Source organism: Antedon mediterranea, chromosome 11 (genome assembly GCF_964355755.1).
Source record: "Antedon mediterranea chromosome 11, ecAntMedi1.1, whole genome shotgun sequence".
Classification (NCBI taxonomy): Eukaryota; Metazoa; Echinodermata; class Crinoidea; order Comatulida; family Antedonidae; genus Antedon; species Antedon mediterranea.
In genome coordinates, this window is record NC_092680.1 from 17189741 (window position 1) to 17208033 (window position 18293).

An 18293-nucleotide genomic window follows, 5' to 3' on the forward strand; every position below is an offset into this window, starting at 1 on the left:
TTGTCTAGACGGGATTAATAGTCATGTTAATACTTTATTATATGTAAATTTCGTGTGAAGGATGAAATAGTTTATCTGTATCTAGTCAAATTAATCCTTTCGATTTCAGAACAATACAATGGATAGGGCTAGAGCGTGCCAAGACCAATTCATACTTGATTAAATATCGTACTGCAGGTCATAAATGCGGTCTGTTTACACCGAGGACGATCAAAGTAATCAAAACTTTGAGAAACTCAAATGTTCGCCATGCAAAACTTCGAGCAATATAATACACATCACATTATAACATTATGTAATAATATTATTTGATCAAGTTAGATCAATTCAAGATTTACACCTTCAGAAAATACTCTAATCAGAAAAAAAAACAATCTAGGTCTACAAGTCTGCCATCATTGGGCTATATTATTATTATTAGGCCTAGTACTAATATTTATAATTAGTAGGAAGCCCTTGCCTCCGTAACTGCTGGTGGTCCGGCGAAGGATACTAATATCGGGTCTGGGTGGTATGCTTACCCAACCTGCCTGAGCTAAGAGAGGTTTGGCTACTTACCATCGACAAAAAAGAGGTCTGCACTCAGAGGCTAGTAAGTAGGCTCTAGGCCTAGGCCTAGACCTATCTAGCTACAGGGGTCTAAATAAGTTTCTCTGTCTTGAGATGTTCTTGAGTCTTATGTAGATTAAAATGTTATATTGAATATAATTACATTTATTTTATCTACTATCCTAGCTTCAACAAATTGGCTGAACCACATCGGCCAGGCCTACTTACGGGACATCCCTACTTTACCACCGCGCCTAAGCCAAGTACTTTATAGTCTGCAACATGCTGCACACTCAGCTCTCACGCACTACTGATCATCCAATCACCAACCGTTTATGAATATGCATTAACAAGTTCGGACCAATCAAAAATAGTTTTGTATTTTTTGTCTTTTCCGCGCAATAAAATACGTACCGTATCTACTTTTGAATTTAATATACAAATCAGTGTGGTCATCAGCGTAAAGTAACTGAATAGTTTCTAATCTATCATGTTTTATTCAAATAAATAATTTTAGTTGAAATAAATATAATACAGAGGCGTGTGTGAAAAGTATTTGAAAAAAACAATTTTGAAAATACAGCTGCTACATCCCCAGAAATCGCACTTATTAATCAAATATGAAATATTATAAGTCTCCAATACTAGCCCACGATGGTTGAGGCAGAGTTAAGACAGTTTTGAAAAATAGAGCTGCTAGATGTCCAGGGAAATTGAACTTGTACTTTGAAATATGGTAGTGGTACTGGTAGAAAACGTACGTCACTGATGTAAAGCTAATAACTAAACAAAAAAAGTTGCAGGCTGAGAAAATTCATATTTTTGACAGGACTCTGTATGGAATAATCTGCCTTGGATGCCATTGCATGCCAAGTTGCCAATTCAAGTGTTCAGGTTTGACTTATTATAGCAACAAATAACACACGACACAGTAAGTATCATCATGTAATTGGCATTTAGCAATATTACAAGTTTGAAATTGTTCATCTGGTTTGAAGATGTTATTTTAAAATTCTATTTTGACAAACCAAAATTAGTTACTGACCTGACTGACAATTTTAGTGCTCATTTCACGAGCACTTTCTTTAGAGTGACAACTATATTGATGGTTAGCAATAATAATTAGCTTAACAATATAGTCGTCACTATGCTCGGGAAATAAGCACTAAAAACATCAGTCAGGTCAGTAACTAATCTTGGTTTGTTAAAATAGAATTTTAAAATATCACAAGTTGTAACAAATTACTGATGAGTTGCCTAAAATATGCACTGTAATAACATTTATCTGTAATAAGTCAAATAAAAAAAAACACATTTTAATTAAACAACAAATAATAGAAATGCATAAAAGAAATACTTTTATTCCAAATATCACGAACTTTATCTTAGCAAAATATTACATCTTCAAATGACTTTGAGTAGACACCTGTGTTTGTTATGTTTTCTTAGGCTTATGTGGTATTTTTTTGTAGTGTACAGAATACACATTTAATTACTAAGGTAAACTTGATTAATTTTCAATTAAAATGTATATAAATAACATTAATATATTTCAATAATAACATTAACTATAGCAATAACACTAATAGCAATAACAATAATAATTATAATAAAGATTTTTAGAGCGCACTTTGCCACCGATGGTGCTTAAGGCTCTTATATAAATAAGCAATATAAAATGAATGATTGTCTATCTGAAAAAAAAATCAATTTAAAAATCAGTTTGAAATGGTAAGCTTTGTGATCATGAATTATATAGAATAATAAAGTATCAATTTTTCTTCACACACAAATTATTGTTTAATTAAATTAAATGTGATATAAAAATGTCTGTGTTAAATACTTCACATGAACACATGATATTCACAATAAACCAATTTTATTATAACTGATATTCATATACAACTCCATTCAATAAATTATATAAATTGGTGGTTTACAGGGTTTTTTATTATTTGTGTTGATGTCTTCTGCAGGGTCATGCGTTTATAGTGTGCAGGCTCAAGCTGCTTTACTGTCTATTTCAGTTGTAGCAACCTTACCAATTTTGGCTTCACTTGCTTCAGTTTCATTTTGCAGCTTCATAAATCTATTGAAGATGTAAGAGCAACCCAAGTCTTTGCTATACATGCTACAACTTCATTTGTGCACTTTTACAATCATAATCTATTGCCTAAAGTCATAGCAACCTTCCAAATTGTTGCTGTTCTTGTGACACAACTTAATTTCAGCTTCATTCAAGTTGTAGCCAACGTTGGTCTTGTAATTTAAATCCTCTTCTCTATCCTATCTTTCAATGAATGTTCTCAAATTGTCTTGATATCAAAATTAGGATCATTTTTATGTTTCATTATTTCAACTTGTTTTGTCATTTTCATCATGCTATCAAATGATGCACTAAGTCCTGACATATGGTGATAGAACGCTTCTTTCTCAATTTGTACTGTAAAATTTTGGACGCCACATTCTTTAAATACTGCTGCAACCTGAAATTAAGTCAATTGTATATAATATTATTTACAAATATATTATGCAACTAAACTTCCCTGTGCAGATCCTCATACAAAACCCTGTTTGTTTTTCCTATCTAATCAGTGCATTGGTATCTCTCATAACAATAATACCTACAGACCAAAATACACACGGCCAATAAGTTTGTTTAATAATGAAACAATTTCTATAATATAGTGAAAACCATATTACTGAACCAACTGATCCTAAACAATAATAAAAATAAATAAATGACAGGGAAATTAAGAGGTCCTATGAGTTGGAAGATCTATGAAATACTAGGCATAAAGCATCATTTTCACTAAGATACAATGCAAGGATATAACCATAATGCAAGTAATTTGACAAACCACAGGTAATGTATTATTCAAACTCTCACGTCCTAGTGGGAACTAAGCTTTAGTGCTGAGGAGAGGAGATATTAATAAACATATTACTGTATATGGATCCATGAATCCAGGTCTCTTTAATAAAAAGATTGTATGTTTACTAAGCTACAACAGCTATTGTGCATTAAACGTTCAATGTGTCATTGGAAATTTCTACGGCTTTAATTTTGTAGGGCACCCTTTGAGACGACAGTAAATGACGAAAGAAATTATCTACAGAATTGAATATCCTAACTACCTGGTGTATAATCTTCTGTTCATTAGCATCTGATCCCACTTGCACATGTAACGTACCAGCGACAACAGCAGAGTGCTGCTGCCAAAAGTGCTGGTTTCTGTAAGACATCACACCCTCCAACATCTTAACCTGAAATAATATTATAATATAATAAATAGCATATTATCAGTGGCGTAAAACATGGTGAAAAATGGATGGTAACTCCTAAAAATAATGTAATAATTCTAGTAAAGGACGATATGTAGAATCAATATTGTTTTCCAATGTAAGGTAAGGTGAGTCCAGTGTTCTCTGAACGTAGGGGAATGAGCTGTTAGGAGCTCATTGTACTAAGCCTTTGCATTATATGGTAGGGTGGCCAGTTCCTTTCCACGCCGCCTTTTTTCTCCCTAGTGTTTTCAACCAGGTACTCATTTTACAGCTGAGTGGACTGGGAGTTGTCGGGCATTGAACCCGGGTCTATCTGTACGACAGTCAAGTGTCCTAACCACTCGGCTATCCAACTCCTTTTCCAATGTACATAATGCATAAGACTAAAATAGTAAAAAGCTATCAACAATGGCGCTATCTATGCTTTAAGGCGTAAAATACGAAAAAAAGCACGCTTGAAATTACCAACCTTATTAAGTCCTTCAAGAATCTTATGCTCTAGCTCAACTGGTGTTCTCTGCAGAAGAATTACCGAGGTCTCCTTTAAAAGTGGCATGATGCTTAGGAAGATGAGGACTGCAATGAAGATGGAACAGATCGGATCTGCTACCAGTAAACCAAATTGATCAATGAGGAAAGATGAGATGATCACGCCGACGCTACCCATTGTGTCTGCCAGCACGTGAAGGAAAACGCCTAAAAAGAAGAAAATCAGACAACTTAGACCAATCTGATTTAAAGATTTGTTATTAAAACAAAAATATAAAACATTTAATTTCACAAAAAAAAATCTCTTTCCTATAAATTCAATAAAACATGCATAATACAAGCATAAAGAACATTCCTTTAGTAAAAATATAAACAAACCACAGACAGTTCTAAAAATGTCTTGAGTGTTAATTTTTAAAGATTAAAGTTACAAATAAACTAACTTTTTGTTTTCCTAATTTTATGCTAAATAGATTAGACTAAATATTTGTTATCGATAAGTGATAGGGATAAACTAGAAGCAAATCATCAAAATCAGGGTTTCTGTTTTCATAGCGACACCTGTAGCTTTGTGGTCCTGGGTTCAAGTCCTTTCTTTGCCACAATGCAATGACAAATACAGTATTAGTGTTAGTAGTTGTAGTACCTAATCCACTTGTCTGTATACAATTCTTTACATTAAACCAGTACAAAAATTGTCATTTCACCTGAAAAACTGAAGAACTTCGGCAAATCGCAGACCAAGGTTACTAAAGGGAGCGCTTCTCTACAACTAGCAAAGCTACTCATAGCAACCATTAACATCTAGTCATTGCCAGATGAAGATTTGTTGACAACAAATCAGAACGTCGCACACGTACATATTTATTACTGGTTTAACGTAAAGAATTGTATAGAGATAGTTGATAAATAAACCAAATGAATACATTTTTCGAACACTTTGGATCCATTATAAAATTGTCATTGTTTGTTGTGTAAATTTGAAAAAAATTAAGTAAAATTAAAAAGTAATTGGGATGTCCACCAAGCTGAATGTGTGTTTAACCATGGTTGAACTTTACCTACAATTGGATGAATAGCATGTGCTTGTGGATGTGCTTAAAAAAATTAAATGAAATGATCTGAATATTCATAGTATAAGTTATCAGACGGAGAGCACATTTCCAATATTTTGCAACATAATTAATTTACATATACATATTAAAGATACCTGTATATTGTCCCTCTGAAAAAAATAACTCTTTTTGTTGAATATGAGCAAAATAACAAAACTTATTTACCTAAAAAAAAATTATAAATCAAGGGAAAAAATAGTCAAATTGTCTGACAGACAATGGGTTTTTGGTTAGATTTAACCGTTTATTTTATCTTTTTATAAGTGAAATCATTATTTCTAATGTGCAATAAAATGTCAAAACACAATTACATCAAATTAGTTTTTTTTTATACAATTAGGAAAACTCAAAATGATTTGTAAAACAAACATTACATTGGTAAATACAACTGTGCTATTGTTACCCGCCACCAGGTCAGGATCGAACCCTGGAACTTGAGATTGGAAGGCAAGCACGTTAACCACCAAGCAACAGCTCCACTACAACTGTGCTATTGTTATTATAAACATGCATATTACTTTACCTTCCATGTTAGTATTTTTATGAGTTTGACCGCTTGAACAAGCTGAACCAGTTGAACCATGTGAATGACCATGATGACTTGCACCATGGGAGTGACCATGTCCACTACTTGCACCACTATGGTTGTGACTATGATTATGACCATGATTGTGGGCATGAGAATTATCCGGTGATGACCGACCTGAGCCGCCATGCGAGTGACCATGACCACCACCGTGTGAGTGGCCGTGTCCATGTGAGTGAGCATGGCGAAATGCAAAGATGCCGATTAGGTTAACACATAGTCCAGCAACTGAAACAGTCTGTTTGATAATAGAAACAATAAAAATATCTATAATATATTAATAATATAATAACATATAAAAGTATAAGTACATTGTCAAATAATTGTAATAATAATAATATTCGTTTTATATAACGCTTAATCTACAGTGCTTTAAATTATTACCCAAGTGATTTTTTGGGATCAAACACGTATAGAGCATACTCCCTCTTGATCTAACCGGGTACCCATTTTATACACCTGGGTGGAGAGAGGCAGATGTAATAAAGTATCTTTCTTAAGAATAAAAGCAATGCGGCGAGCATTGAATTTAAACTTCATGATCAGTAATATAACGTCCAACACACTTCGCCACATGCCGCTTATCAAGTGGACTGAAAAAACAGGTTTGTAGAGCACGATATTGGAATTCAGTAATAAATTGATCTATAACACTAACCATTAAACGTTCAGTGTTTATTTCTGGTGGGTCTAGGAGTCTTCCAAGAGCTGCAGTGAAGACAAAAAAGGACACAACGACTAAGAACAAAGCATTTACAAAGCCTGACAGTATTTCAACTCTACCATACCTGTAATGATATAAAGCAAGTAATAATAAGTAATATTAGAAATGCTGTAAAATGATGTACTGTTATATGAATTTTAAGTTTCGTAAAATTAGAAAAGAAAGTATTTATTTAAAAGGTGGGTTCGAGGCCGACTCGCTCCTAGTTCTGGTAATGAAACAAGTCTTCTCGGATAAGGTCTAAAAAAAACCAAGTTGATCATTCAAGACAATTCAGAGGTTACCCCGGTGAACTGGGGTAACCTCAAAATAGCCACTGAGTCAGGGGGATTAAAACCTGTCAGATAGGACAGTGATTTATTTACTATTAGTAATCTCATACCTAAAGACATAAAGTAGTAAAAATAAAGTGCTTCATAGAATTGTGTATTCAGCATAGCTTGTACTTACCCATAGGAAAATATTCTGGTACTTTTCCACTTGCTCATGATGGCAGCAGACAAGCCTAAAACTAGTGCTGTGCAATCAAATAACATATGAAAACCATCAGACAATAAACCAAGACTGTTGGTCCATGCTCCATATATAATCTCTACAAATGTGAACAACTATGAGAAAAAAATACAGAAAAATGTGTAAAGTACAATACTTGTTAATATATATATACATTGGTCTTTATTGCAAAATTCATCATATAATGTAAAGTAGCCCGAAGGTTAAACACCACAATTTCACCAAATTTATAGGGCATTATAAAAACATAAAACATCAAAATAGGAAACCATACCATACAAAAAAATATAAATATTCAGATTGGATTAAAGGGCATATATCGGATTAAAGGGCATATATCGTATTCAATATTTAATTATGATTAAATTAATCAATAGTTGAATTAGTCCTAAAACAAAACCTATATTACAACACACATTTGATTGGTTAATAGGTATCATGTGTTATATTGCATTTTTTATTTTAAAAAACGTAGTAGTTTTAAAATGGCGTAAAATGGCAGCTAGACGGCATGGATCGGGTCAAGTGGTATTTTTCTGAAACGACTAGACCCTACTAGCCCCAACCCATGTATCGTCATCCCGGTCCATGCCGTTTATAACGTAATTATATCCCTATAAATCATTCGGTTATATTGCATTTTGTAAAAATGTTGTGCAAAGCAAGGCTGATGACTAAACCTAACCATTCTACTTTTCTGTAGACATTTGTGCCCTGTCTTTTTAAATATCTTCTGAACTAAACTTTGACATTTATTCAAGATGGAAACAGCAGATTATTTTAAAACAGTAGGTGTGTTACACACAAATAAAAGTATTTTCAAAATACAAAAACATCATATCTTACCAAATTTATACATAAATAATAGAAAATCTGCCTGGAATCGGGTTCATCTAAAGTTTTCTTGAGAAAGTGTGTGCAAACAGACATGAGGGATTGCGACGTCCTCTTCAGGGCATCACCAGTGAACGTGTACATAGGCATTCCACCAGATGAATAACCTATCAGGTTACCTTTGGTTTTGGGTATGGCAGTGGCAAGAATATTGGTCCCTAAGTGATGAATTGAAAATGTATATTATTATATATATATATATATATATAATATATTATATTATATATATTAAATTATATTATTATCAGTTTTAATGTAGCTTTATAAAAAAATTGTATATTACAGTATATTTGATTGGGTAAACAGGTTTCTTGGGTAACAGACGAGCGGGAACGGTAATAGAAATATAGAATATGTTATTCTTTATGACCATTTACACACTACGCGGAGCGGACAGGCGGTTTCCGCACAGGATAGATATCGACTCTACGTGGGACAGACAGACAGAAATTTTCACTTATTATAATCTTTAATTTCTTGAGAAATAGAAATGGACTAGTATTCTACTTTCTTCTGGTGAAAAAGAATAGCATCTTACCTGTAATAAATAGAATAGTACTAAATACATATCCACCAGTCAAGCCATGGTCTTCATTCACTTCTGTCCTACCAATATCCTCTGCTTTATTGTTCCATAACCAGCTGAGAGCCAGAGCGCTGATAAAGATGCTAACCGTCCCGTAACGAGCCGTTTTAAAAACATCCAGCCGGTTGATAGATACCGCATCGATGTAATAATCAATTACGAATACAAATAGGATGATTACTAAGATTGGCAGGATGAGGGCGCTATATGGTTCGCTTGTCCCCTGTAATAACAATATCAGTAATGCTAAACATTGCTAAATCCCTTTGAAAACTAATGGGTTACAATTGGCTTAACAGCACCAATGTACGGAACCAGTTTATAGTCCTTATATAAGAAAACTTGTTCTACCACCAAAACCATTGAGCAAGTCTACCACAAACCCTTGCCAATGAAATAGCTATGCATATAGTAATAATAATAATATCCTGGATTTATATAGGGCCTAATGTTGTGAAACCTCCAAGCGCTGTACATAAACTAATACAAACTGCTCAGTTCTTTACTCATAATAAATAACCTTGCATGGCTCCAAACAGGCCATCAGAGGAATTTCAAAATTGTATGATACAAATTCCCACAAGAAAAAAAAACACATACTTACTTCATGAAAAATAGAATGATATAACAACCAGGGAAGCATTAACACTGAAGACAACAATTTGGAGAGTGCATGCAGACGTTTAGCACCACCAACGTCTACAGACAGTTTACGTGATGCGTTTTTAAAAGCTACATTTACACATGCAAGTAAAACTAGTAACAGTACTCCACCCTGAAAAATACAATTAGTTTATTATTTTATAATTGTTATTTGTTTGATCATATCTTGTATTGTTTGTTTGGCCATGTTATTGCCAGAGATTAACCATTAGCAATTCCACACTGTTTCTATATATTCAGCAGATAAGCATATACACAAAACACTCTACAGGTACATAAACAAAGTCTTATTAACCAAGGTTTAGGGATTGGACCCAGGACCCTGAGATTGGTAATCAAGGTACAGATTTTAAATAGATTCTAAACAGGAAAGAATATACGTACAGTATATTATAGATTTTTCAGCGAGACATGTAAAAATCTTAACTCTAATTAATGATGTCATCATCAGTTCTGTTAAAATGTTTGATTTTGATTCATTGATAAAGATTAGTAAGCTTAGGCGACTATGAAAAAAAATTAATAATAATTATAAAATAAAAACCTTATGATCGGAGACTCCAAGCCATGAAATAGCCTTGTAAAATAGATGAGTTATTGCACTGCTATGAGGTCCCTCAGCTTGAGGTAAATTTAAGGAAACACAAATAATATCAGTTCTAACCACTAAATGTTGTTATACCATGAGTACCGTATTCCTTTTTATCTTTTATTCCTGGCACTAGTATGACAGAAGGCACTGACTTGATGAAGAAGGCCTATGTATATCTAAAATAGCATTATAACTCTGTCTACACTAACAAACCATAAAAAATGTAATGTACCCAAATACGGTAGTGATATGACATCATTGTATCCATATATGGGCACATCACATTTTTTTATCACATAAAGTTTGATAGTGTAGACAGAGCTTTACACTGTCCATCAAAAATCTGATAATTACTTTAACTAAACAAAAACATAATTGCTTCGAAAAGTGTAAAGGATACGATGTTCAACCTCTTTGACCTTCAGGTCAACATCAAAAAGAAACAGAGATAAAATGGCTACCATAAATAAAAATGCTCCTCTGGTCTGAAAAAAAAATTTAAAAAGTTATCTTTTAACAATAACATTAAAATTTAAATAAATTAATATTGAAACTTTATATTTTAAAGTATGAATTAGTTTTTTATATCATGTATTAAAAATAACAATTGTGCTTTTGTGAATTTCCCTTCTGAAAAAAAACATTTGTATTTGTTTCCCCATGAATAAATTAATACAGATGTAGTGAAGCTGTTCAGCTATGAGAAATGAAATTCTACTAAAGTGGCAAAGCCATGACTTAAACTTAGTACTTTGAATGGTAAATAAGTATGTCAACATACTCTTGCTGGTCCACCTCCTGTACTGGTAAACAACGCAGCTGCAGCAGCAATGATCACAACATCACAATGCTCAAATAAGAGAATGGTTCTACAAAGATATAAATAGGAGTCATTTAGTTAAGTCGAAGATGCTCTCCAGGTGGAATGTCATCCTGAGATGAGTAGTAGTAATTAGCAGGGGTCCCAAGTCTACCGCTTTTAGTACCCATCTACCGCGCTACCGCTATCTCGACGTTTTCTACCGCATTTTGATTTTTTTTACCGCATTTTCAAATTTCCCCCATATTTTTGACCAAATTTATTTACGGTTACACCCAGGCTCAGCCCAGGTCAACAATAGTCAATAACCAGACAAAAGTGAGGCAGGATGTTGAAACAATGTCTATTCATGCAGTCTCCGTGGTCTATTATTGTATGTATTTTTATATGTATGTGTTATGCGCGATGTGAACGATTTGCGCAATTTAAAATTGCGCAAAGAATTCCTTGCGCAATTTGAATTGAAAAATCTGTTTCAAATTGCGCAAGCAACGTATTAAATTGCGCAAGTAGTCTGCAAATTGCGCAAGGTTTTTTTCGACAGATTGTGAAATCATGCACACCCATATTTTTATAGTAATTTCTAAGAATGATTCAAAATTAAAGATAATATCGCATTTCCTTATTTTTTATAGTAGTGAAAATATTGTTATTGTTAGCATACCGTCGAAGACCCGACAAAGGACCACAAAGGTGGAGTTCCCGGCGGGCACGTGTACGGCGGGCGGCTAATACTACTCTAGCCTCCTACTACTGGCTATGTTTTGATAGCAAGTCTAACCGTTGGTGGCGGTAGACTATGTTGTGTATTTACTAGACTACATTAATTTTTGTTATTTTTACATTTATTTTGATTTATTTTAAGTTAAAATGAGAGTGATAATATTATTTAATTGTGTATGCCATTTATGTTGTGTATTATACACATGTTATCTTCGCATTTATTATGTTTCATTTTGAGTTATTAGTTTCGAATAAATTATTATTGTTAACCGATCGTCGACGTTAGCATGCATTCTGGTAGAATTCTGCTGCGCAATTTGACAATTTTACAAATTGTGCAGCGCAATTTGAAATTGCGCAAGGATTTTCTTGCGCAATTTGATATTGCGCAAGTTGATTGCGCAATTTAATATTACGCAAGAAAATCCGTGCGCAATTTCAAATTGCGCAAGAATTCTTTGCGCAATTTCAAATTGCGCAAGGAATTCTTTGCGCAATTTTAAATTGCGCAAATCGTTCAAATCGCGCATAACATATGCACTGCCTTTGTTAAACCGTAACAATAATATAACGCCGCGATAAATATAAACATGCACAGTACTACACGCGGGACGACATGTAAAAAAAAAGAAGCGTGCAACCAACCGTGAATTAATCACGTGGTAACCGGAATACGTGATTATCAATTTTGGGAGGATCCAAGTTTTAACTAAATAAACGCTTTGATTACACAGTGGTTCAGACACGTTTTTAATAGTTATTACATTTTTAAACACCCTCATAATTAATGGACTCTACCAATGTTGATCCACTGCATGCAAAAAAGAACAACAGATCGCATCGCACGAGCTAGGTTGTTGAGGCGGTGTTTTATTTGGTTTTACTGTACGATCCGATAATACGAACATGTTAAATGTAAAGGCATGGATTCGCCAAGCAAGTAGGCCTACGTTTAATAAAAATTTACCTAAGATTGTCGTAAGCTCTTTTGTTAAAACTTGTTATTATAGCAATAATCCACCCGTTCCGGCATGCACGCTAGGCCTCTCTAGCCTACATTAGGCCTACTCTTCGATCGATCGATGTCGCTGGTGGGGAATTTCCCAGCGATAAGAAATCGGCGAAATAGCTCATAAAACGGCCTACATTTTAACGTGTAATTACGTATGGATAAAACAATATAAAACTAAATGTTTTTCATCTGAAATAATATGTTAACTCGCGTAATGTAGCATAAGACGGAATAAATAGTTATTTCGATTGTTTTTGGGTTTAAAAATGGTAGCTAGCTACTAGGCCTAGTAGGGCCTAGAAGTAGAAGCCATAGGCTAAGCCTAGGCCTGTGTCTAAAAAAAATGAGTAAATTCTATTGGGCAATACTATCATGCGTAAATATTGTACATTATGTAATTAAGTTATTAAATTATTTTATATACTGAATTTTAGTTAAAATACAGTATATATTTTTTTAATTCTTTGTACTGAGGATGTGTCCATAAAAAAATAAGATTGTAAATATACTGATGGATAAACCTATGTAAAAATTAAGCCAACTTATGTGTAAATATTGTATATTATATATGTAACATATTTAGTTAATTAAGAGACGTAAACGACGCTTGTTGATTTTCGATTCCCCGCGCGTTGTTGACTTTCGACGTCCCGACGAATTGAATGTGGTTCACGACAAAATCTCCTGCGAATGGACTTTCCGAAGTTGGGACCTCTGAATTAGTCTTGTTTATTTTATTTCATTTATATGTAATTTTTTACTTTCTATGGACCAGAGTTTCCAAAATAGATTGAATGATTAATATAGGGCCTGTTCACACTTAAGTTATTTTCCTGCTGTAAGTTGTAACAGGAAGGAAAATAGAAATGCATGTATGATACTCACCTAGCAGGACCACATATTGTAAGGCCAAACATCCACAATAATGTTATTAATGTATTGCCAAAAGCATGTTTTAATATTCTAATCCACTGAAATAAAATATAACAAATAAATTTAATTGTTGTGTACCCACCCGTAACTTAAGAAACAACAATATCCTTTGTGTTCCCTTTTGTAGAGTCAATGTTCTCAAAAATGGTTACATCAGTAGATTAAGTTTATATTATAATAGTTTAGTCCAGGCCCATCCCCATATTGACATTTTTAATTCCAATCTTTCTCTGTTTCGTCGTAATTTAAGTGTTTCTGAGTTGTTGTAATTGTATTGTATCTGTTAAACCAAGCTGTAAGTGGTGGATTTGTTTCTGCTGTTGTTTCTGGTTTTAAAAATAAAATAAAACAAGAAATATTTCTTACAAAAAACGCTGCTCGCTTATTGAAAAATATTTTTTATTTCAAATGTTTTTGAATGTGTCATTTTATTGTCACATAATAGTTATTTTACCTGAAAAAAATGTAATTTAAAGCAACAAATACTTAAATTGTCTGTCAGACAATGGTCTTTGGGTTTCTTTTCTTTTTTTATGTGAATAAATATTATTTTTTTGTTACAGAAGTGAATACTCAATTTCTGTCACTTTAGTTAATTTTATTGCTAAAGTCAAATCTGGGGGTCACTTCATCACCCTAGATATTTCAATTGTGAAGTATCCTATTACAAACACAAACTTTAATGGACTTTCGATAATAATTCAATGAATATCTGACAGTGAATATACCAGAAATGCTTAGGGATTTGTAATTTTTTTTAATGTCCTAATAGACTCTTTCCCAGACGTTTTTTGGGTCTACTGTAGCAGCTGGAATCAATAAATCATAGCGGAGTTTCCATTTTCACAAAACTGTCTGTCCTTAGAACTATAACTGCTGCTTGCTTTAGCTTCTGATTGAGTAGTCCTAATGGGACGTAGCGGGCTAGAGCAGCAGCGTGAAAAAAATTATTTTAAAAAAAATAAATATTTTATCATTGGTAGAACTGATAAACACATAAAGCTTTGTCTACACTATCAAATTTTGTGACAAAAAAATGTGATGTTCCCATATATGGACATGATGCTGTCATATCACTAATTTGAGCATATCACTACCATATTTGGGCACATCACACTTTTTTGTCACATAAAGTTTGATAGCGCAGACAGAGCTTTACCAAACATGGAGATAGAAAATAATAGATTTCATGGAAGGATGACTGTGCCATTGCCATGGTTGACTGATGCCGATAACAGCTTCAGTCTCCTAAGGTAACAAGTTAAAGTTAGATTTGAAGTTTCCCATTCAATAGTCAAAAGACCGGCAAAACAGAGTACTGTAAATAGAATTGCTTTTCTCTGGCATTAAAATATTTCATTTAACATCTTTAAAAAAAAAAACCTTTCTGAATGCACCAAGAGAAAAGTGCAAATGCAGTGATTTATTAACTTATAAATTTAGCTAACCTGATGTCTTGTTATTCTTCTCCCTGAAGAAAAAGGCTTTTGTAGCACCAGAAATATACCTGCACACCTACCAGAAAAAAGATATTAATTTATGAAAATCTATACAGTAGTAATTATAGTAGTAAAATTGGTTCACATTATTGGATAAACTATGGTTACACTATCGGAGTTAAATTACACTCTATCAGAGTTACATTGGGGGTTATCACTTACAGTAAATCATTTATTTATTTTATTTCAACAATATTTTATGAGGGTGCTCCATCCAGCAGAAGCTGATCATTAGGGACCCTCACAAAAATACACCATGACGAGACATGTAACAAGAAAAATTAAATTAAAATAATTGTATAACTCAGATATGATCAGATCAGTTTATAAACTCTGTTCTATGCATGTAAATATCTACGTAGAAAATTGCACTACAAATACTTTTTCTTACCCTGATTTAATAATAAAGACAAAGAGAGTTAGGTGAATTGTCTTGAGGACATCGTAAGCGATGAACAGTCCAAATGCACGTAACAATTTGGTTGCCACAAGCAAAAATATAAATGGTGTCAACCTAGAAACAATAAGATCAATACTGTATTTTTAGCAAACTTAATTTAATAGGTTTACTTTCTTAATTTCTCACAAACGCAACATATTATTAATATTTCCAGAAAAAATATTTTTTAACTTGTTTTCTATTAGTGAATATATTCACAGGAATCAAACATTCCTGAGTTCACATTTTCTTTTTTGTTACAAATCAGTAGATGAAAATATTAGTACGCATGCATATTAGACAACGCTGTCGATTCATGCAAATACATTTGCCTAGTAGAAAACATGCCTATAAAAAATTAAATAGATATAGTTTACACTACCAAACCTAAGGGTTTGCGATCAAAAGTTTACTGACACAGCTTCCAACAAACATTGATAAAAGTGTACGAATATTAATATTTTGTTACAGTATAATAATGTCAATTGTATGACACCTCGGAAGATGTGCTTCATTTGTCCAATGTGTGTCATACCTTATGAATACCATGACGGACCCATTTTAAAGAACAGTTACCATGTTGTTTATAATATGGTGGATGGTAGGCCCACTGGTAGACGGACACACCATTGTTTATAACATACCATTCAGGTTTTTTTACGCACCCCTGCGTCAATAATTATTGTAAATAAAGCACATCTCCAGAGGGGAAGTATAGTGAGTCATACAATTGACAAATGCATTAAGATTTTGAAAGAGGTAGGTTTATGTTCAAGATTACAAATTGGTACAATCCTGGAATTATAATAGTGGCACGGGGATCCAGTATTCATTATGAATATACACAGATGTCAGAATGAATTACCTTCTTGGATCCACTCGGCCTAAATGACTGCCACCTGAAAATGTGCTTTCCCCAAACTTGGCTGCCATGATAGTTTTTCAAATGAAACAACAAAGTGATGTAGGCCCACTACACACAACAAATGACAATAATAATGTCCTTATTATCTCATTTTGACTAAATCAACTTCTTCAATATCAAATCTTGAACTTGCATCTTTTACGGCCTAAAAAAATAAAGAGAAAAAACAACCCTGCTCTAAGGTGTAACACATATTTCTGTTTCGAACTAGTCTAGGCCTAGGCTAGATCTATTATTTTTATTTATTATATGTGGGTATAGGATATTATAATAATATTAGGCCTATACTTCCTGGCAGAATTCCGAAGACCTGGTGGTATTCACAATAAAGTGAGTTAACAAATTTAGAGTCGAAATGCAAGACGGAACTAGCGCAACTAGCCTAGGCTTCATATTACACTGTAGCGACTACCGGTCGCTTATTGGTGGCAATATGTAGCCTACAGACAGCTGCTGCTAGGGGGAACAGACGATTGGTACCACGGACGATCAGGCCAAAGCCGATTGTCTTATGTGTTGGGCCCGATCGTCTTACCAGTTGGTCCGGATAGTCCAGTATTTTCAGAACCATATTGGGCCCGATCGTCTTACCAGTTGGTCCCGATCGTCTAAGCGTTTGGCCCGATAGTCTTTTGTGTTATATAAAATAATGTGCCACATTTCATTCCTAGTGTTTAGTGTCAACATGCTTTTCTTGCGTAAATTAAGATTTTAATTAAAAAGGTAAATTAGATTTTTCTGATTTTATCATAATTTTCTCCTAATTAACACTACTGGTTTTAAGAATTTCTTACCAAATACTCTCGATTTATGAATAAATTAATTGATTTTGATTGTTATTATTGTGTTGTATGTAGACCTATTAATTTTTGCTCTATACAGTGTGATATATAATGCACTTCTCAATTATATGACCCACTATTACAAATAATTACTGACGCAGGGTTGCGTCAAACAACCTAGAAGGTATGTCACATCAATGAACAATAGTGTGTCATTGTCCGTCACTTTACCACTCAAATATCATAAACAACATGGTCACAGTTCGTAAAAATGGGTGCATCATGGTCACCTAAAAGGTAAGTCACATTTTTGACGCACAGGTGTGTCCTGGTATTTATAAGTATAAACTATAATGTATGACGCAAATCTGCCAAATGACGCACCTCTCCCGGGGGTCGTATAGTGGGTCATACAATTGACAAGTGCATAACTTGACTTCTCTCTCGCGACAAAATTAATACTAATAGCACATGCGTGAAACCGGATTCAGTAATACATATTTTCATGTATTTAACTTTTAAAATCCAATAATTAATTTTCCGAGAATGTTTTGCCCCAAAACATTCTCTGGGGCTGATCGTGTTATTCATACATTATTGGGTCCGATCATGGAGTATTACTCCATGGTCCGATCGTCTGTGGAGTGTGGTCCCAATCGTTTTTCACGAACCCGATCGTCTCAAGATTTGGGCCCGATCGTCTTGAAGTGACTGATAACCCTGCTAGGCCCTTGGCCTCTACTTTAGCCTAGCTGCTAGGCCTAGGCCTAGGTAGACAAGGTAGACAAGGTAGCCTTGGCCTAGCTGGTCTAGGCCTAGCTAGCTAGGCCAGGCTAGCTAGGTAGGCCTAGGCCTAGCCTCTAGCTAGTTAGGGTTAGGCCCTCAACGACCTCAGCTCAGGGATGAACCGGTTTAATTAGAAATTACGATTACTATAACTTAACCCTACACACACTTAATGTCTGAAATATAAATTACCTTCTGTTATCTATAGATGTTATAGATTATTCAATAAATAATATATAAAAACTGAATCGTATCGACGTGTCCTCACCGCCGTCGTCGTTTTTCGTTTTCATCGATGGGACACCTTTTTCCATGCACTTTGTAAACGTATTATGCGTCATCATATGAACAATGCGTCATCAAAGTTTTATGTCA

At 33.9% G+C, this 18293-nt stretch overlaps 1 protein-coding gene across 3 annotated transcripts; it reads right to left on the minus strand.

Annotated features, from left to right (window-relative positions):
• Positions 1 to 1884: 1884 nt before the first annotated feature.
• LOC140062502 (proton-coupled zinc antiporter SLC30A5-like) lies at positions 1885 to 18194 on the minus strand. 3 transcript variants are annotated; one of them, XM_072108753.1, is made up of 17 exons: positions 18111 to 18194; positions 16291 to 16495; positions 15378 to 15500; positions 14936 to 15002; positions 13440 to 13525; positions 10781 to 10868; positions 10400 to 10484; positions 9952 to 10028; positions 9349 to 9519; positions 8697 to 8967; positions 8111 to 8316; positions 7202 to 7359; positions 6686 to 6815; positions 5965 to 6265; positions 4307 to 4533; positions 3688 to 3816; positions 1885 to 3035 (listed from the first exon to the last, which is right to left on the minus strand). In XM_072108753.1, the coding sequence occupies exons 2-17, from the start codon at positions 16356 to 16358 to the stop codon at positions 2856 to 2858; spliced, it is 2367 nt and encodes a 788-aa protein (XP_071964854.1). In that variant the 5' UTR covers positions 16359 to 16495; positions 18111 to 18194; the 3' UTR covers positions 1885 to 2855. The 3 variants fall into 3 exon arrangements, with proteins under 3 accessions (XP_071964854.1, XP_071964855.1, XP_071964856.1); XM_072108754.1 differs by having other exon boundaries at positions 16291 to 16522; positions 18111 to 18192; XM_072108755.1 differs by lacking the exon at positions 18111 to 18194 and having other exon boundaries at positions 16291 to 16738.
• Between the last annotated feature and the right edge of the window lie 99 nt (positions 18195 to 18293).